The 21,914-nt window shown below is 54.6% G+C and overlaps 1 protein-coding gene across 1 annotated transcript in view; it reads right to left on the bottom strand.

Annotated features, from left to right (window-relative positions):
• LOC144731203 (calcium/calmodulin-dependent protein kinase type 1-like) overlaps positions 1 to 13,306 on the bottom strand; it is an 86,269-nt gene extending 72,963 nt beyond the window's left edge. The window contains exons 1-2 of the mRNA XM_078612198.1: positions 12,677 to 13,306; positions 400 to 531 (exon numbers count right to left, since the gene is read on the bottom strand). Coding sequence (XP_078468324.1) covers positions 400 to 531; positions 12,677 to 12,774 — 230 coding nt within the window. The 5' untranslated portion in view covers positions 12,775 to 13,306. The remainder of the gene's footprint in view (positions 1 to 399; positions 532 to 12,676) is intronic.
• Positions 13,307 to 21,914: the final 8,608 nt, after the last annotated feature.

Here is a 21,914-nt window from a genome sequence, read left to right as displayed (position 1 = left end):
AAACCAAAAGTAAGCGTGACGACGGCGTCATTCCTGCCCACGAAACTTACGTGAAGGGAATCGGCGGAGGTAGTAATGAGTTCCTTGCTAAGCTCTTGACACCGCTGAGAGGGAGGGAGGGAGAGTGGCGCTGTGACGATCGCGCGAACCTCAGCGAGCGGCGTCACGAGTAACCATCCACGTCGTTGCGGAGAGCAGGGGGAACTTATCGATAACCGGACCGTACACCTCCTCCGTCACCACGTATCCGCCTCTCAACGTAAAAATATATCTAAGCGTTTATTTACGTATTTGGACACCCATCCCGTCGGCCACACGGCCTTCTGGGAGCGCGTAATTTCAGCAGCGTCGGGTCAACGCGAAGCGGAGCCGCGTCGCCGTCACGCGCACGCCACTCACTTGTGCAGCACGGCGATCTCGTTCTCGATGCTGCTCTCCTTGCCGCGCAGCGCCTGCTTCGTGATGCACTTGACGGCGAAGAGACGGCCCGACGCCTTCTCCTGCGCCAGCACCACCTCCGAGAACGCGCCCCTGCCAACGACACGGCGGGGTCACGGTGGCACAGTGAGGTCACGGCGGCCAAGTGGGGTCACGGCGCACAGTGGGGTCATGGCAGCACAGTGAGGTCATGGCAGCACAGTGAGGTCACGGTGGCACAGTGAGGTCACGGCGCACAGTGGGGTCACAGTGGCACAGTGGGGTCACGGTGGCACAGTGAGGTCACGGCGGCACAGTGGGGTCACGGCGGCACAGTGGGGTCATGGTAGCACAGTGGGGTAACGGTGGCAGCTCGCAACGTCTCTTCCCTCCCGACAGATTCGAGAAGCCTGCACAATCATTGCACAACTCTCAACTAATCCCCAGCTCTTCCGAATTGCCCGTCTGACGTACACATCTCACCACTGCAGCAGTTCCCTGCTTTAGTCCCGCCACTGGGATCTCTCCCAGCACGCTCCCATCTGCTCATTCATCCGACGGAACAAAACCGATTTTTTTTTTAAATAAACGTAATTTTTATCCCTGGAAGCCGACGAGAAGTAAACACCAAGATGCGAAGGAGACGGCAATAACCGCAGGTGACGGCGAACACAGCCGGCGAGACTGCCTGCGCACCGGGGCATCGGGACGGCATTGATCCCCACCGGCAGGCTAGCGACATTCCACACCTCTACGGCGGTGCGTGGGGTCCTCCCAGATAATTGTCGTACCCCAGCGCCGTCGAGCTCGGGGTGTTTGGATGTCACCCCAGGAGACGGCGCCGGCGGCCTCCACCGCCGCGACGCGGCACTAACGAGCGGACGGCCACGCGAGCCGCTGCCGGCACGACCGCGGCCACTACCGGGGGCTTCCCTCTTCACGAGCCGGCGTCGGGGCAATCGCTCTCGTTAACGCCATAATTGCGCCGCTGCCGCCACCGCCGGCAGCGGTGCTCGGGGCAGAACGTCTGTCCGCCTACCGGGTCGTCGCGGTGACTACGGCCAGCACCGTGGCCGGTCGATGAGGGGCGCGCGCGGAGGCGCGAGGAGCGGAGGAGTGCGGGGAATGTCCTTTGGGTTTCGCGGCAGCGGAGATAAATAAATAACCTGCCTCGCCATGAAGGGGCCTTAATTGGTTATCGACAGGGCTGCCCGGGCCCCGCAGGGCTACGGACCCAGCTCTCTAGCACGGCCACGCACGGCGACTCGATTCGCGTTAAACGCTTCCACCCGCGGTCCGCACGGGGTGGGAGCAAGGTACATCCCCCCCCCCCCCCCCGCTTTGAGAATTCACGCACTGCGCCGGGTGCTCATTCATGGCGAGTTGACTTGGGGGAGGCCCCAACGCAGGTTCAGATACCATTGGCAGCGCTACACGATCGTGGTTTGTGCAATCTGCACTGGAATTGGAGGGCACCGCGTGAATCGCTGACACCACGAACACAACGAGCACGGTTCCCCCGTGGAGGCTTCACGAGACGGTTAGCGAGCGCCCATCAGGTCTGGCACGGTGCACTGGCGCCTTCGTCTTCTTGGTTCCGATGGCTACGCGACGCGCGGGGTACGGCGCTCGTGCGACGCCAATTCGACCGAGGTACCGTCCCGACGACGCTCCCCGCCGATGCGAGCCGAGGTGAGGGACCGACCTCGGGTCACAGCGCCTGAGCGGCGAGGCGATCGCGGGCACGGAGATCTCCAGAGTCCGTGCCGGCAAGCTCGTGACGACCCCACCGCACCAGCCGCTCGCTCGGCCTGCAGCCCCGGGCACCCGGGCCTCCCGTCCCCCCGGGGGCACACGCCCCCGTGAGCCGTCCCTCTAGAGGCGAGGGTTGGTGGATCGTGTTGGGACTTGCTAAACTCCCAAACTTCACTGGGTGCCTAGGAGATGGGACTTAAATCCATCTGTGTGGAGATCCAAGTGGCAACTCCTTCGTGTGCATGGAGGGTTTACTCTATGCTCTCGTTTGACCGAGACTGAACCTCCGAGGCCACGTTGCACGCTGAACGCGGCCAACGGCCTTCACCCAGACACCACCGACGGGGCGTTAGCGCGGCTTCGCAGATCATTACTGCGAGGCAGGTGACAGAATGCTTAATTCCTCATCGATGAGCGCCACACCGAGAGAGAGAGAGCGGCTCATTAATTTATCGACGCCGGCTCACGCGGGAGGATGCCGAGCATGCGAACCGTGCCGTTTGAAACCTCCGCAGCCGAATGGCCCCGCCGCCGACCCATGGCAACGCAGCGTTTAAAGCGGCTGTTGTAAAGCGCGACCCTGCCCATTCATCTGTGACCCCCACCTCACCCCACCTCACCCCACCCCACCCCACCCCACCCCACCTCACCCCACCTCACCCCACCTCACCCCACCTCACCCCACCTCACCCCACCTCACCCCACCTCACCCCACCTCACCCCACCTCACCCCACCTCACCCCACCTCACCTCACCCCACCTCACCCCACCTCACCCCACCTCACCCCACCTCACCCCACCTCACCCCACCTCACCCCTACCCCACCCCACCTCACCCCACCTCACCCCACCTCACCCCACCTCACCCCACCTCACCCCTACCCCACCCCACCTCACCCCACCTCACCCCACCTCACCCCACCTCACCCCACCTCACCCCACCCACCTCACCCCACCTCACCCCACCCCACCTCACCCCACCTCACCCCACCTCACCCCACCTCACCCCACCTCACCCCACCTCACCTCACCCCACCTCACCCCACCTCACCCCTACCCCACCCCACCTCACCCCACCTCACCCCACCTCACCCCACCCACCTCACCCCACCCCACCTCACCCCACCTCACCCCACCTCACCCCACCCCACCTCACCCCACCTCACCCCACCTCACCCCACCCCACCTCACCCCACCTCACCCCACCTCACCCCACCTCACCCCTACCCCACCCCACCTCACCCCACCTCACCCCACCTCACCCCACCTCACCCCACCTCACCCCACCTCACCCCACCTCACCCCACCTCACCCCACCCACCTCACCCCACCCCACCTCACCCCACCTCACCCCACCCCACCTCACCCCACCTCACCCCACCCACCTCACCCCACCTCACCCACCTCACCCCACCCCACCTCACCCCACCTCACCCCACCTCACCCCACCTCACCCACCTCACCCCACCCCACCTCACCCACCTCACCCCCGGGTTCACATCACCATCACGCACCGGGTCTCACTCTAATCCAGCATCGTCCAGCATCATCATCATCAATATTTCCTTTATTTCAAGCGGGCGAGTACAGCCATACACTGTGACTCGCAGTAGCTGCAAAGATCCAAAATAATTTCCACTTCAAGTCTGCAAACGGTGACTTCAGTTTCTCCGAGAGGAGCGATTGAGGGGGGGGGGGGCGGTGAAGCCGATGTTCGTCGCAGAAGCGACGTCCGGGTAACGACGAAGGGACGTTCTCCCCTACTCTGCTGGCAATTGTCGGCGCAAGGCGCGGGGGGTGAGAAGTCGGGGTGCTTCTGTGGCCGCGACGCTTTGAGTTGGCCACGAGGGATCCAGCTGGCTGGACTCGACGGCAGCGTCAGTCACCGCCGTGAAGATGAACCACGGAAGCCTGCGTGAGGTCCCTCCGCATTGACAGCGGCAGGCAGATTGCGAGTGGAGGTCACAGAGACGAAGGGTGTGGACCTCTCAGACGCTGTCTCCCCGACAGACCTGGACTTCACCTGAGGACGGCTGCTTGCGTTGTGGCCGAAACGTCGTGAAAAATTATTTTATTATGTTTTTTTATTTTATTACTTCCCTTCTACGTGACTTTACCGAAAGAACCAAGAAGGGTGTGGACCTCGTTTAGAATTTCCTGGATGTCTCTCGAGGGCCCTACGATGGTGCTCAGGGCCGCCACGCGGAGGTGTCTGGAGGCGTGAGGCCCCGAAGTCACGCGGGGCCTACTTCTTGACGAGGCGACAACAACACGGGGCCTTGGTGGAGGTGCTCTTTTGTGCGAGGACTTTTGCAGATTCTCCCTTTCTCCCCCACTCCCGGCAGCCCTGGCCGTGCGAATGGAAGCAGTTTTTTTGTTCTTTCTCTCAAACAAACCGAACTTCAGTATCAGATAGTCGGGGGGGGTGGGCACGGCCTCGACACGAAGCGAGCCACTCGGGCGAGGCGGATGCACGGCTTGTCACGGTCGCACAAACACAACAGCGATTCATGACACTGCACACATCCAGCAGACAAGGACGAACAAGAACAATGACAACAGCAGTGCATTCAACATCAATGACACGAAAGCAGTACGTCTCTCGGGCAGACATTTCAGAGACATTAGAGAAAATTAAATCCCCATTCTGTCGCGTGTACGCTCGAACAACATTTGCGAATTAACCGACGACGCATGAATAAAATGATTGATTTATCAGCGCGAAGGCAGCCGCCGGACGCTTTGGGCAATGATCGGGGTAAAGATCGATCGGCAACTGGCGATGCCCCAGTAATCCGATCGTGTGGCGGATAAATCATAGAGAAGAACTGCAAATCCCACATCGTCTCCGACACTCCGGCGACACATCTGGGCCGAGTGTGGGCCACACGTGCGGGCCACGTGTACAGGCCACGTGTACAGGCCACGTGTACAGGCCACGTGTACAGGCCACGTGTACAGGCCACGTGTACAGGCCACGTGTACAGGCCACGTGTACAGGCCACGCGTACGGGTCACGCGTATGGGTCACGTGTGGGTCACGTGTGGGTCACGTGCCGGCCATGTGCTCGGGTCCAGACGATCGAAGGCACCCGAGGATAAAGACGTCCGCCTCTCTGAAGATTCAAAACTGACCTAAACACTCACTCCGCCTCGCCGCTGCGGATCGTGAGAGGCATAGTATTGAAACGTGAAGCGCGTCCTTTGCATGTCTCACCATTGTTGTTGATTAACAGCAAGACAATTTCCCATTCGGGTTAGAATCTTACAGCCGCGGACCATTCTCTATCCACTGCCAAGACGACGGCACCGCATCATCGCTTCCTCGTCGCCACCCCAGCTTCGGGTTCTTCCCCTGGGAGCCCCTCCGACGGCGTCTCGTGGACCTGCCCTCCGCCGCCGCCACCCTGCGCGCAGATCCCCGGACGCCCACCACGCCGCTTGCCGCTTGCATCTGCCGCGTGCTCCTGCCGCCCTCCTTTCCGAGCTCCCGATTGGCTTAATCGGTCTCTCCTGCCACGGCAGTCCCGGCATCCTGTCTGCGCATGCACTCGCAGTAATTCGAAGGCCAAAGAATCTCCTCCACTTCGCTGCGTTGTTCAAGCCCGGCTCGCCGACCCGCGGCACCGACGTGCACCGGAGCCACCGAGCCATCGGTTGAAAAAAAGCGACCCCGAGGCTCGTGGCACCGCCGACGGAGAATTGCGGAACACTCCATTGCGTGCGGAAAATAAGAAAATGGAAGCGGCAAATTGCACGGAACGCTGAAAGACAAATGAGACGGCGAGAACGCCAGACAAGAATAATCGATTGCCGGGGTGAATTGTAACCCCCAATCGAGAGGATTCGTCAAGACCCTGATTGGGGGGGGGTGGTGAATCACCACGTCTCTGGTGACACTCGAGCCAAGGACGAGAGTGCCACTCCCCGGCTAGGTACAGCATCAACAGCAGCAGCAGCAGCAGCAGCGGAGAGACAAAGACACCTTGGTGTGACGCAGAAGACACCACAACACACACCCCCACCGTGTGTGCCATGCCAGCCTTGGTCAGGGGCTTGAGAACAGCGCTGCCCCAGAGTCTCTGAGGATTCGTGGGGGTTCTCTATGCGCGCGCGTGTGAGCGCGCGCGTACAGTGTGCGTTTGTGATATGGGGGATCTTTGTTCTTTGTGCTGGTGTGTGGGGAGCGTGATTGTGTGTGTGTTGGTGTTCCCCCCTAATGGAGCATCTCCGCCGGTTAGAAACATTTAGGCTGGCCTGCCTACGATTAATCCTGGGTTTAACCAGGCTGGATTGTGCGAGGAGCTCATAAATCCTCGAAAAATGTGGACAAAGTCCCATCGGTGAGCACCTCCGGCAGGCAAGGCTGCGTTGTCTGGGCCATGTAACCCGCATGCCCAATCACCACATGCCAAAACAGCTTTTGTTCAAACGGATCGAGGGGGCTAAACGGGCGACGCATGGGCTAGAGAAGAGATGTAGTGATGTGGTACAGGAGGACGTGGAGCTGAGTGGACTTGCCGATGACTGGTAGCAGCGGTGTCAAGATCGGCCTCAGTGGAGGAGGCTCGTGAAGGACGCTACTGGGCAGTTGGAGGCAGTCGCCCTCCAACAACAACAGAGGGCGGAGGAGCGACGCTCACAACAACGAGCGGAGCGCCGGGTGGCTAAAGCACAGCAAGTTGGCACAGTAGGGGGCACAGGTGGTGCATCAGCCAGTCATCTCAGTCATCTCAGTCAGTCGACCTGAGGCACCTGGGTCTGCCCCGTGACCTCCTGCCGGCGGGCGTTCGACACTTCACGTGGCCTCAAGGTGCACATGGCCTGGCACAAGCGTCGTGGTGACGTCACCACCACTTAGTGGCGAATGGCGGTTGTTGTTGCGTTGGTGCGTGTGTGTTCTGTGCGCGTGTGTTCATGCGCAAGATCACGGGGCAGTAATCTGCACGCAGGGCACAACACTGATTTCGACAGCGGCAATGCAGGCACCATGTTACGTAACGAATCTGGGACAGCCGAAGCAAGCGGCAACAGCAGCTGTCTAAATCCGCGACGCCGCAACGGCGAAGCGACGCAATCATGAAGCTCTCCATCCAATCATTAAAATCTCGCGTCATGCCGGAGCTGCGCGGACTGACGCGAGGGGGATCTCTCTCGCTCGGCCGCCCGAGGCAGCAGGAGACCCGCCGGTGCCACCGTGACGGACACACCACGAGCCGACGGGGAGCCGTGAACGTCGGTGGGATTTCCGCGGCGCGAGAAGTCGCGAACGTGTGTGGCGTGCGCGTGCTGGGCAGACGTCGGGCAGAGATCCCCCGTGTAGCCTTTAACTGACCGTCGGGGCAAGTGATGTCAGCGAGCACTGATAACCCACACATACAGCCATGAGCCATTAAGTGTTGATGAAGATGATGGCGATGTCACCACGGCGCTTGTGTCAGACTGTGTGCACCTCGGGGCCAGCCCGTGAAATGTGGAAAGGATTTCTGCTGGCAGGAGGTCACAGGAAGTATTTTTTTTTGCTGGCAGGAGGTCATGGAAGAGACCCAGGTGCTGTGCATTGACCGAGCTGACTGGCAGTTGAGCCACCTGTGCTCCCTACTGTGCCAATTCACATATCCGAAGACATGAAGGCAAAGATCCCCCAAATAGGCTGAACAGACTGTTGGAGCAAGTGCTGTCAGCGAGTACCTATGAAGGCCGGCACGACACACGAGGGGATGGGTAGCCAAAACCACGTCGGGCGGCCATTGTCATCCCAGTGGCGATGTTTACACAACCCACCAGTTCTCATTTAAGGCTAAGTCGACCTAGGCGAGTCCCAGGACTGGTTCATATAATCGTCACCGATGTTGGACGTGGGCGGGAATCGAACTGGGGTCGCCGGGTTCATCGTGCTGCGCACTAACTCCTGCATCACCGCTCCCCACACGCACATACACTCTCACATACACTCTCACGTACTCTCACAAAACTACAGACGCACGCAGATCCATTTGGACCGCTATTTGCTTGAGAGATCTCGGTCCAGCGCTTTGTCCGGTCTCAGGCTCTGGATCGCTCTTCACTCCCCCGCCACAGATGACACGAGCATAGCACAACGAGTTCTGAGCTGAATATAACAGAAAATACGAGAGGCCATTGACCTGGCATTTAATTATAGCCCTTGACGAGTATACTCAGGCAGGACACAATATTCTTCCTGTGTTCCCGATTTATAATAACAATATATACATATTTAGTTTCATCTTGTGTCGTTCATACAAAATCCAGCTCGGACAGAAGGAGGGCCCACCACCGACAATTGCCCAAGCTCCACATTTCCTCGATATATTAAGATGTTTCATCCAACCATTGCGTAATTTCTACGTGGGCGGAATCCGGAGCACCCGGAGAATACTCACATGTGCAAGGGTGCAACGCTCTATCCCGTACAGAAGGGACAGATGATATTATTCCACACCTTGCTGTACCGCCTCCTCCTGGCGAGTTTCGCGACATCTGCACAATCCACCAACCCTCGCCGCTTCCACCGTGCAGACCTATGGGCTGCTCCGAAAATCAAGCTTCGCGCCGTCACGGAATTTGCGACGCTGAACAGCGACGACACGAAGGCCGTTCACGACGGCGGCACGTGGCGAGCGTGGAGACGGCGCGACTACGGTGCGGCCTGCAGGGCCGCCCGTGCGGATGACCCCGGGGGGGGGAGGGGGCAGGCCGGCCCGGGCCCGCGGCGGACACGACCCCGACGAGGCCCGTGCGGCGCGCCGCGGTGGTCACGCGAAACCTCTCCAAGCGCCCGCGTCAGGGCGCTCGGCATGCAAAGATCGCGTGGCACCGTTCAACAGGTGGCACCATCGTCCACCTGCTGGGGCCACGGCCGAGCGCCCTGGGCCCCCATGGACCCCCCCCCCCCCCGCGACGTGCCCTGCGCTGCTAGCGACGTCGTATCCCAGGCGTTGATTTGCGGAGATTTCGGATTAATCTGAAGATAAACTATCCATTTTACTATTTTTATTTTACCAGGTAGAGCCCACTGAGCTTTCGATTGGCTTATCACGTGGCAATTAATAGCAGCCAAATACTATTCTTGGATCTATCGGTAAAGTCACGTAGAAGGGAAATAATAAAATAATAAAAATAAAACATGATAAAATTCTCACGACGTTTCGGCCACAACACAAGCAGCCGTCCTCAGGTGAGGAACAGAGCTGTCGGAAAGACAGCGTTCTTGAGCCAAATACTCTTAAACGCACCTCTCTCAATGTGGAGACAAACCAAAGGAGTTTAATAATAAAACATCCACGCGATCACGGGGGGAGAGACATCGCAAACTCCAAATATACAGCAGCAGGCGTCAGGGTCAGGAACGAACCCACGACCTCCAGCACACCAGGCGAGGTCGTTAACATCTCCTAGCCACCGTGATGATGATGAGAGAGAAAGACATCACAAACTCCAAATATACAGCAGCAGGCGCCAGGGTCAGGAACGAACCCACGACCTCCAGCACACCAGGCGAGGTCGTTAACATCTCCTAGCCACCGTGATGATGATGAGAGAGAGAGACACGCAAACTCCAAATATACAGCAGCAGGCGCCAGGGTCAGGAACGAACCCACGACCTCCTGCACACCAGGCGAGGTCGTTAACATCTCCTAGCCACCGTGATGATGATGAGAGAGAGAGACACGCAAACTCCAAATATACAGCAGCAGCAGCAGGCGTCATGGTCGAGAACAAACCCACGACCTCCTGCATACCTGGCGAGGTAGTTAACATCTCGTTTGTAAAACCGGAGAACTCGTCTCGAGCCGCTCCACCAAGTCCAATGAGATTTCATGTACAGCTTACGATGCGTCAACTTTGACCCGATATGTTTAGATAATTCAGCTCATCAGATGCAGTCATTCGGCAGGGGGTGAGATGCAACTCCCGTTTCAAACTCGTACAATGGATGGGCCATGTGCTCCAGGTGTTTAACACCAATTGCACTCTACCGAGACACGCACCCGTACACGATGCTGCGATGTGTACTGATCTATCGGCCTGTGATTGTACATTCGTGATCAAGTGTTGGCTGTTGGCCGTCCCACAATTATCAATGAAATCGCCACAATTGTGAATTGATAACCTCTTTCTCAATGTCATTATAACACGTGCATCAGCAGCAGAGTACACACACCGAGGCCTACTGCATGCAACACGACACACACACACCGCAGAATAGGAGCACGTTCTCCCTCGTCACTACCCCTACACACATACAGTACACTATTACCATTCACTATACAGAATCACACACAGATCTACTCCCATTCGCTCTACACAGTAACCGCCGCACACATACGTATTGGCCATGCAGTCGTATCGTGAATGGTAATAGGTCTGCGTGTAATGGTGATTACACAGAGACCGATTGCTATACCGCTGATTGAGTCATTAGTTGAATGAAATCATTAGCGGGTGAGTAATTGTGTACGCGATTGAGTTAGTGAGTAAATGAGTGTGACTTGGTGATTCAATGGGTGGGTGAGTGAGTGAGCAAGTGGGTGATTGAATGGGTTGACGCGTGATCGAGTGAGTGAATGGGTGAGTGAATTACTGGGTGGATTGGCAAGTGAATGGTCGGTTGAAATGGTGAATGGTTGTGTGTAGTGAATATGTGAGTGAGTGTTTGGTGGGTGAGTGTGTGGATTATAAAGAAACACAGAGTGGGCGAGTGAATGGATGAGTGGTTCTGCGAGAATGGGGGTGTGAATGGATGAATCAGGTAATGGGTGCTTGAATTGATGGCTTAGTTATTGGGTGATGACGTTGGCGTATGGGTGAGTGAGTGGGAGAGTGGATGAGTGGGTAGGCGAGTGGGTGATGGAGTGGGTAGGTGAGTGGGTGAATGGGTGATGGAATTAATGGGTGAGTGGGCGAGTGTATATGTTAGTGTGGGGTTAAGGAGTTATGGGTGAGTGAGCGAGTGAGTTGGTGAGTGAATGGGTGAATGAGTATGTATGACTGGTTGAGTGAATGAAATGCAGAGTGGCAGAGTTGGTAGCTGACTCGGTGAGTACGTGGGTGGGTAGGTGAGTGAGTAGGTGAATCGGTGAGTGAGTGGGTAGGTGAACGGCTGGGTGGGTAGGCGAGTGGGGGATGGAGTGGGTAGGTGAGTGGGTGAAGGAGTGGGTAGGTGAGTGGGTGATGGAGTGGGTGAAGGAGTGGGTGAAGGAGTGGGTCGGTGAGTGGGTGATGGAGTGGGTAGGTCAGTGGGTGAAGGAGTGGGTGAAGGAGTGGGTAATGGAGTGAGTGGGTGAAGGAGTGGGTGAAGGAGTGGGTGAAGGAGTGGGTGAAGGAGTGGGTGAAGGAGTGGGTGAAGGAGTGGGTGAAGGAGTGGGTGAAGGAGTGGGTGAAGGAGTGGGTAATGGAGTGAGTGGGTGAAGGAGTGGGTGAAGGAGTGGGTGAAGGAGTGGGTGAAGGAGTGGGTGAAGGAGTGGGTGAAGGAGTGGGTGAAGGAGTGGGTGAAGGAGTGGGTGAAGGAGTGGGTCGGTGAGTGGGTGATGGAGTGGGTAGGTCAGTGGGTGAAGGAGTGGGTGAAGGAGTGGGTAATGGAGTGAGTGGGTGAAGGAGTGGGTGAAGGAGTGGGTGAAGGAGTGGGTGAAGGAGTGGGTGAAGGAGTGGGTGAAGGAGTGGGTGAAGGAGTGGGTGAAGGAGTGGGTGAAGGAGTGGGTGAAGGAGTGGGTGAAGGAGTGGGTCGGTGAGTGGGTGATGGAGTGGGTAGGTCAGTGGGTGAAGGAGTGGGTGAAGGAGTGGGTAATGGAGTGAGTGGGTGAAGGAGTGGGTGAAGGAGTGGGTGAAGGAGTGGGTGAAGGAGTGGGTGAAGGAGTGGGTGAAGGAGTGGGTGAAGGAGTGGGTGAAGGAGTGGGTGAAGGAGTGGGTGAAGGAGTGGGTGAAGGAGTGGGTGAAGGAGTGGGTAATGGAGTGAGTGGGTGAAGGAGTGGGTGAAGGAGTGGGTGAAGGAGTGGGTGAAGGAGTGGGTGAAGGAGTGGGTGAAGGAGTGGGTGAAGGAGTGGGTCGGTGAGTGGGTGAAGGAGTGGGTAGGTCGGTGGGTGATGGAGTGGGTAGGTGAGTGGGTAGGTGAGTGGGTGATGAAGTGGGTGATGCAGTGGGTGGGTGATGCAGTGGGTAGGTGATGGAGTGGGAAGGTGAGTGGGTAGATGATGGAGTGGGTAGGTGATGGAGTGGGTAGGTGATGGAGTGGGTAGGTGAGTGGGTAGGTGAGTGGGTGATGAAGTGGGTGATGCAGTGAGTAGGTGAGTGGGTGATGGAGTGGGTAGGTGGTGGAGTGGGTAGGTGAGTGGGTGATGCAGTGGGTAGGTGAGTGGGTGATGGAGTGGGTAGGTGAGTGGGTGATGGAGTGGGTGATGGAGTGGGTAGGTGAAGGAGTGTGTAGGTGAGTGGGTGAAGGAGTGTGTAGGTGAGTGGGTAGGTGAGTGGGTAGGCGAGGACTCACGTGCCCAGCACTTCTCGCAGCTCGTACGTGGCCGTGATGTCCTCCGTCTGCTTCTTCCACGAGGGCGCGCACAGATCTCCGCCTGCAGAACCAGACATGCTGCCCGCTCTCTCTCCCCGCTCTCTCCCCGGCTCTCTCTCTCTCTCCGCCTCTCGCCTGCCTCCTCCTGCCTCTCTCCCCCTCTCAGCTCTACCTATACAGTGTTTCCGCTTCCCCTGCCTCTCTCTCTCTCGCTCTCCGTGTCTGCTCGATCCTCAGGAATCACCGTCTCTCTCTCCTCCTCCTCTCGCTCGCCTTTCTCCACCTCGTCTCCCGCTGCCTCTAACCCCCTCTTCTTCTCTCCACTCCCCTCGCTCTCAGAGACTCAGACCTCTCCCTGGCTCGCTGCTCGCGGCTGTGTGCCGCTGCGATGTGCTGCTGCTGCTGCTCCCGTCCTTGCAGCTGCGATGCTGATGCTCATCATCATCATCAGCTGCAGCAGCATCATCAGCAGCATCAGCACATCCCACTGGCTGGCCTGCTTACCAGGCAACGGCAGCGGAATAAGTTCACGCGTTAACAACAGCCACCACCACCACCACGACGTCGCCGCATCCACGGCTGCTCTGCAATCATCGCCGTGGTCGTAATGATTCTTTATTTATTATTGCTGCCACGCAAAGCGCAAAGCAGCGTCACGTGTCCTCTCGCCGCCTGCGTCTGAGCGGTTGGCCGCAGTGGTGAGCGGCTGCTCCTACACAAGTCGCCGATGGAGATCGCCGATTCGAGTTGCAGGGACACGGCGCACATCAGTGGCGAGCGATGCCAGGGCCGTGACCGTCGAGACAGACTGGTGCGGTGTCAAAAAGAATAAAGCACTGGGGAGACAAAGGCGGCCGGGCGTGGTGCTGGCAACAGCCAGCCCTCTCTTGTACCGTGCCGGACTTGATAGGTGCTCGCTAACAGCACCTCTGGCCCCAACAATGTGTGAAAAGGCTATGTTGGGATCACTGTATTTATGTACAGTATGTACGTATATGATGAGTAAATGTGTGTATGAGTGTTCGTGTGTGTGGGGTTTGCATGCCTGTCAACCCCTTATCAGTGCCGAACTTATTACAGCAAGGCCGTAGCCATGGAGTCAACATTGGGGGGGGAATCTTCCAGGGGGTCTGGGCCCCCCCCCCCCCCCCCGAAAAAAAAATCTAAATTCGAAAACGAATTTCCTGCCATTTCCTGCCTAAAATATTAAAAAATTCACTAACACATAAGATGGACTTTTTTTTTACAATAATGTCTAATAGTGTATTAATATTACATTGCAGTTTTTTTGTTATTTTTTTACCTTTTCTTGTTTCATTGTATGTAATAGGGATTAATAAAGTACAACCATAACCACAATCATATCAACAGAAATCAATTTTATCGATAAGATATTGGGGGGGGGGGACATTTTGAGCATACTTGAATATTGAGGGGGGGTGTCCCCCCCCCCCCAAAGACCAATTCAGACCTCATTGGTCATCCCCAGGGCCGGATGAAGATTGTGTAGGCCCCTGGGTTACAGGGTACTGTCAGGGCCCCCAGTAATATTTTCAAAAGGAAAACAAGAGTTAAAGGCAAATAAAATGTATTTTTACAAGGCTAACAACAAATAAAATTCAGCGTTCACAAACGAAATCACTTTTCACATCATCTCTGGAGGGCCTCCAGCTGGCGAAGGCCCATGGGCTTGCAGCACCTAAAGCCCCCCGTGCCTTAATCCGGCCCTGGTCACCTCGTGCCCTTCTAAACCTCAACGTTCATCCGACAAAGTCCCATCACGAGGGAGAAACACAAACAGAGAGAAAAAACACAATTTTGTGTGCCCGTATTGAAACGGATGTACGCCGTATGAACCGGAAAACTCAATTTCCATGTACAAGAAATGCGGGGTAATCCGTGACGGGTTGATAGCGGTGGGTTTGTATACGAACACAGCACGCTGCTGCTGCATGTGACACTTTTCAATCAGTGCACACGGTCAGCTGTCGCGTGGACCATCGACACGGGAAGTGGACCAAGAAGACGGCGGAGCTGCATCTGACAAGGTCGCCGAGAAGATTGCAGAAGCGCCAACCGAGACAGAACGTGCAAGACGGGCAGCAGGAGACAACAACAACAACCACCATTCAACAACAACAACAACCGCCATTCGCCACTCAGTGGCCGTGACATCACAACGGCGCTTGTGCCAGGCTAAGTGCACCTTTAAGGTCACGTGAAGTGTCGAACGCCCGCTGGCAGGAAGGTCACGGGACGGAGTCAGGTGCCGTGGGTTGACCGAGATGACTGGCAGATGCACCACCCGTGCCCCCCTACCTTCTGTGCCAACTTACAGCGCCCAGAGACGCGCCCTGAGAGACACGGGCAGGGGGCTGTGGGAGCGGCGATGGTGCAGACGGATCACCAGCCAATGGGGGGATGACGCGTCCGAGATGATGACCACCACCGCGGAGACGGAGCGACGGCCGCGGATCGCTCCTCCACGTGCCGCAGGAGGAGCGAGACGGATGTGGCGACGACGTCGTTCCGAGGCATTACGACGGTGTCGGCTGCACTGCTGCACGCGGCTGGCCTGGCCGAGGGCTTGAACGATTAATCGATTTAAAATCGATTAATCGCAATTTGAAAGAATGCGATTGGCGAATCGCAAAGGCTGCGATTTTTTGAGATTTGAAAAGTCGTATTACTTTCTTTATGGAATTGTTTTTATTATTATAACTTTATTTATTTAACTTTATCAATTGTTCTATGTTTGATTGTTCTATTTCAATTAGAACATTTTAATAAATACGTTGGAAGCAATGCATGTCTTTTAAGTTCTCATCCTTGCATTAAATATATAGAGCAGTTCATAATTTGATGGTATCATGTGGTAATGCTCCACCACATGTTTTAAATCTATTACACAGTGATTATTGAACTGAAGCTTGACTTCAAAAAATGTAATCGCAATATCTGTCAAAAAAAAAGCAATGAGATATTTTCCCCCAAATCGTCCAGCCCTACTGCTTACGATCCTTCACCGTGCGCAGGGAGGCAGCGGCAGCGAGGGTTGCTGGATCACACGCAGATGCCGAGAAACTCCCTTCAGGTCCCGTTCCGTAGCTCGCCGGGAGAGGCCGACACGGCAAACCAACGGTGGACCCCGTCTGTACGGGATAGAGTGTTCCCCCCTCGCACGCGTGGGCTGTCTTCGGATGCGCACACGTAACCGCTCATTAAATACCGATGACTCCATTACTGTGGAGAGTCAAGTCGCTGTAAGATTTGCTTCAACACGAGGCGCATTTCCTGGCACTAATCTGCCACCCACAGCGCCAACCCCCAAAATAGACAATTCGATACTGCAAGTGAGTCAGAGAAATATATACACACGCAATGTAGGGTTGTTTAAAATATGGAGATAAAAGCAAGTGGTGGCCGTGAGTTAGCTGTTGTATGCAAGTGCAACGAGATGAGTTGTTGTTGTTGTTGAGTTGTGACTTGAATGTAGTGGTGGAGCCGAAACTGCGGGTTGTCTCTGGGGGTCGTTCCAGTGGTGTGCTGCTCCAATGAGAGGACCGCAGAGCGCGGGGAATTGTTGATGGTGCCACTGACCGCGTGGCTGCTGCTGCTGTTGCTGCTGCTGTTGCTGCTGCTGCTGCTGTTGCTGCTGTTGCTGCTGCTGTTGCTGCTGTTGCTGCTGCTGCTGTTGCTGCTGCTGTTGCTGCTTCTGCTGCTGCCGCTGATGCTGCTGCTGCTGTTGCTGCTGTTGCTGCTGCTGCTGTTGCTGCTGTTGCTGCTGCTGTTGCTGCTGTTGCTGCTTCTGCTGCTGCTGCTGCTGCTGTTGCTGCTGCTGTTGCTGCTGCTGTTGCTGCTGTTGCTGCTGTTGCTGCTGCTGTTGCTGCTGCTGCCTTGTCCCTCGCTCGCGGTTCCTCACACCTCCTTCGAGTCGTCCTCTCTCTGCGAGAGCGATCTTTGTATATTTGAGTGCCCTGTGTATGTGTCATAGTGCTCGCAAACAGCACTTGCTCCGACAGTCTGTTAAGGCTATACGGGGGATATTTGCCTTTGTGAGGGTGGCATATCTGGGGCTATGAAAAGGTGTGATACTCAGTGTGGCCATAACACTCAGAGTTGCTATTCACATAGGTGCATTGGAGTCAATGTTCGAAGGGTCTCCATGAAACACTGGTGGGGATTTTACATTTCCATGGCATGTGCCAGTCGATCCGTTGGGACGAAGACCGGCGGCTTTAATAAAAGTGCCGCTCATTCCATTGGGCACATCATTGTACGACTCACTCACGCATCATTAATCTTCACTAATGTGCACACATTAGCATCAAACATGATTGCGAACAAATGTTAATGTCACAGATTGTCAATCACACATTCGCAAGCATCGGTATGCTGTGCAGGTGTTCGCCCAATCCATATTGATATCGGGCAGTCGGAGCACTGGATCAACAGTCATAAAGCTTCGAGTTGAAATCCCGATCGATTCAACCCAGCATCCCTCCGGGGTCGTTTAAATAAGTGCCACTGTGTGTCAAGCAAACTCGCGTGACGGTGAGACACATTGGCTCGTTATTGACATTAGTCATTCAAATTTACATCTCCTGTTTCTTTCACTCGTCAGCTTCGATTTTGCTGACACAGCACCCAAGCCACAATCACGAGCCAGGCGAAGGCACCGAAACGTTGACCTTGCTTTCATTCCCAGCGAAAGGAACAACCATGTCTGTTCCTATTCTTGGTTATTTCGGTAAAGTCACGTAGAAGGGAAATAATAAAATAATGAAAATATCAAACAATAAAAATCACATTTTCTTGCTGTGGTTTTCACACCTGATGATGATTGCCTGTGTTGCATTCGAAACGTCGTGAGAATTTTTTTTTATATTTTTTTCATTTATTATTTCCCTTCTACGTGACTTTACCGAAAGAACCAAGAATATGAATCCCTGCAGTCACGACAGCTTTCAATCAAAATGTCTGTTCCTGTTTGCACGTTCTCAATGGAGCAAACCTCCCCCTGTTTACGATGCCTCTTTATATCGGCATTAGCGTGGACACCCAAAGGCTTGAGAGCAAAGGGGACCTACGGTCTAGAGCCGGGTGGTGGTGGTGATGAGGCTGCGGGGTGTGGCAAGAGAAAGCGATGGCGAGGCGGTCTGCATTTAAACCGTCAGCTGCGATGGCGTCGCCATGCATTGTGAATACTCGCACGTGGAGAATGGAGGCCTTCGTGTGTGCGGACTCGTCACCGATTGTTCAAATGGTCACCAGGCCGCGTCGATGACGACGATGAGGCGGGAGACTCAGCACCAGGGCCAGCGCCACGAGTTTTTGTTTTCAAATCTGTATAGGGGGGGGGGGGGGCTGACACCGAGACTCGTGACTCGTTTGCAAGAGGGTCCTGCCACAGGATGGTTGGCCACTTCTCCTGTGTGTGTGTTTCTGTTGCCGATGTTGACCGGGACTATTGCTGCTGCTGCTGCTGCATAACAATCCAAATCAACCGTTAACGGTGATGCGACTACGTTGCTTTGAGATAATCGAATAGGGGATTCCATATGGATTGCAAAACACCACGTAAGCATCGACTGGTTACTTGTTAAAACTAACCCACCCTGCCATTACCGAGTGTGGTTAGACTCCACCAAGGAACCAGCCCCCTCCGTCTGGAACGCGGCCATCACCTATCTGCACATTCGCAGCAGCGTTCCAATCAACGCCGACTGTTACCATTCACTTAAATACGCCACGGGGTTCTTAAAGGTTGCACCTCTTTATTGAAAGTCCCCCACCTCTTTCGCCTGGCTTCCGAGTGGCACCGAGCTTGGCTCCACGCCTCAGTAACGGTGATTTATGTTCGTGAATTATTGTGCGAGTTGTAAATTGCATTATTAGTCGTAGTGGTATTACGCGGACACATCGGTCTCTGCGCCAGAATGCGTTGTTCTCTTCTGCTGGAGATGGCGCCGATGCTGCTGATGGAATAATAATGTTATCGGTATAAACATACTCAGAAGCATCAAAGGTCTGGGTGAGTATAGTGAGTGAGACGGGGATGGGGGGAGGTGTTGCATCTGTGACTGAACGGACCAAGAGGCTCAATCACCGGACTGATCACACAAAACAGATCAACTGTTCACGGACGTGGGATTAGTGACTTGAACCCATAAATCTTTAAAAAAAATTAGATCTGTATTGAAAACAAGTGGCGGCGCATCCATTAGAAGCAACCCCAGTGCAATGCGTGACCGGCGCTTAAGAGAATTACGGAAACCAATTAAAATTCCTCGGCCTATGCTTTATAATGACTTTCCTTAATTACCCCTCACTTTATTGACGGGGCCACGAGCAGACTCGCGCACGGCACCAGCATCACAACAAAAATCAATCGTCAAATGAATAAAACATATTCAGCTGTCGAGCGAGTTCAAACCGCAAGTCCCGATAGGGCTTCTGGGCCAACCGAGAGAATGATTTGTTACAGCCGGGCCAGACGACTGGACCCAGCAGCGCAGAGACCCCGAGTTCAATCCCAGGTTTTCATCACGCGTAATTAAACTGGGTTCTCAAGTGCAGCGAGTTTCACGATGGTCTCAGCTCAGTCACCAATTACCCCACACACACACACAGAGGAAGAAAAAAAAACGCAATTAGGTTTGGTTTGCCACGTAAGTCGGCTTATTCTAGCGCTACGCTCCGTGTTAAATTCCAGACGGCAAGGCGCCCAAGCCGGGAGTCGAACCCAGGGGGTTGCTGCTTCGAGGCTAATTATTACCGCCGCTCTTTGCTTCCCACAAAGCCCGGAAGAAATCGATGACAACCCCGGCAGACTGCCGGCTTGGTGGTGCAACACGCAACAACACAAAGGCACCCGCACCACGACTGGAGCATAAAACACACGCAGAGCACGATTTAATACAACCCTTCATCTCCCACGGCACTGAACGTATCCATCACAGCCGACTTGCGATACCTTGATCCCGAACTAATCTAGGTGTTGCCGTTTCACAATTACCTCAAAGCCCCATTGAGTTTGCAAGCCATTGTGGAATTTGCCATCAATTGATAAGCAATTCCAGAATTTGCGTTGAAGCACCATTCATTTGATAGGCAATTCCGGAATTGACTTTAAGCCCCATTGACTCTGCCGAGCTATTTCGGCAATTCCCTTTCAGTTGATGGGAAATCCCTGTAACTGCAGCCTGAAACCCAGTGCACCAGCTAGCAATTCAAAACACTGCCCTTCAAAAAGAACATTATATCGACGTGGCTTAAATATCACAATGTTTGGTATTGCATTTGTAATTCATCATCCGCCATTGTCTCTCCACTGCTGGATGAAGGCCTCCCCCCGAGCCGCCGCCATCCCTCGTGGTTCAGAGCTGCCACCGCCTGCCTCCTGCGCGTGAAACAGATTTCATTGCTCCATCTCCGCGGTGATCGCTGTCTTTGTATATAAAATAAAAAAACAGCCTACCACATGGAGCGGAAAGCATCCTCCTGCAGCTCTCTCCGTTCCAGCAGAGCCTCGTGTCAAACCAGAGTCGTGGAAGCCACAAATTCTCGCCCAGCCTGGAGGGAGCTCTCTGCGTGCTCTGCAAGGAGTGGCTTCCTCTCGCCATCGGCGTGATCACGACTGATACACGGAGGCCTCCCCAAGTTACCGCCATCTCTCACGTTCCTCCGATGGAAGAATCCGCCTGGCGTCTGCCCCGATTTCTAGATTTGAAGCTTTCGTGACTGCAAGGATTCATACTCTTAGGTGTTTTCGGTAAAGTCACGTAGGTAAAAAAAATAAATGATAAAAATAATAATAGAAATAAAATTATAAATCACGTTTCGGAAAACTTGATACAGTAAATTTAAATTTCCATTTAAAGCTTTCGTGACTGCAGGGATTCATCTTCTTGGTTCTTTCGGTAAAGTCACGTAGAAGGGAAATAATAAAATAATAAAAATAAAAAATAAAATAATAAAAATAAAATAATTCTCACGTCGTTTCGGCCACAACACAAGCAGCCGTCCTCAGATGACTGTCCCACCTGATGACGGAGACTTGTGTTGCCTCCGAAATGTCGTGATTTATTATTTTATTTCTATTATTTTTATTATTTATTTTTTACCTACGTGACTTTACCGAAAAAACCTACGAGTATGCCCCGATTTCGTTTCTCCATCTCCTCGACTCGCGTCCTCTCGGACGCATTCCATTACCCTGGAACCAGCGGCCTTCATCTCTTCCAGTGACGCGACCTGCCCACTCCCACTTTGACCTTTCTGCACCTTTTTAACGACGTCAGTAACCTGCGCGTGTGCTCTCATACAAATGTACCTCTCGCCGTCTCTCACTGCAATTCCACTTTAGCTCTCTTGTCAAATTAAACACGAGAAACAATGCACACTTTTGCCATTCACAGTTCAACTCGGCCGATTGCATTGAAGAACCAAGTGTCATAAGAAAAATCTGCCATCATTGGTGACTCGGGTTGAGGTCATTAACCCGAATGGGGAACCCAGTGCGGTGTTTTGTGCACGGTCACGTAGCCGTCACTGTGTAGATGCCCACGTATCCGACCTTTCCACGTATCCGCGAGTGGGACAGCGCGGTGATGTGCTGCTGTTTGGCCGATACAGGGCTAGGCTGCGGGGCTCGAACCGTCACGCACGACTTGGGAAACTTTGCTCGAAGAATATTATAATTGTTCATAATAGACGTTTTTGGGTTAGATCGCATAAATATGTCGTCAAAACCCGCCACCACCCGACACAGCCAACTAGTAAGGGTTGTCACGTAAACAAAACGTGCCATTTCGTCACTAGTACAGCACACCGGTGTGTATTTACGCGATCTAACCCAAAAACCTCTAATGGATATTGGTCGCGAAAGCCTCCTACGTGTTAAACGTTAAACATGATAATTGTTATTTATCCAAACAGCGCAACGTTCCGGACCACCGGGTGAGCGCCCCCTGGTGACACCACGGGGGGGGGGGGCACTGCCTCGCGCGATCGGCACCGGCTGTGGTCCACTCTCGCGGCACTCAGCGAGTGCCCTCAACAGCGAAGCCATCTGTGGGGCACCACGGTGTCTAGGAGATGTTAACTACCTCGCACGGTACGCAGGAGGTCGTGGGTTCGGTCCCCATCCTGACGCCCGCTGCTGTGTATTTGGAGTTTGCGTGCCTCCCTCCCTCCCCGTGGTGGCGTGGGTTCT

This window comes from Lampetra planeri, chromosome 38 (genome assembly GCF_965212315.1).
Source record: "Lampetra planeri chromosome 38, kcLamPlan1.2.h2, whole genome shotgun sequence".
Lineage (NCBI taxonomy): Eukaryota > Metazoa > Chordata > Hyperoartia > Petromyzontiformes > Petromyzontidae > Lampetra > Lampetra planeri.
Note: the sequence above shows the minus strand (reverse complement) of the source record. Positions and strands in the feature narration are given on the sequence as shown.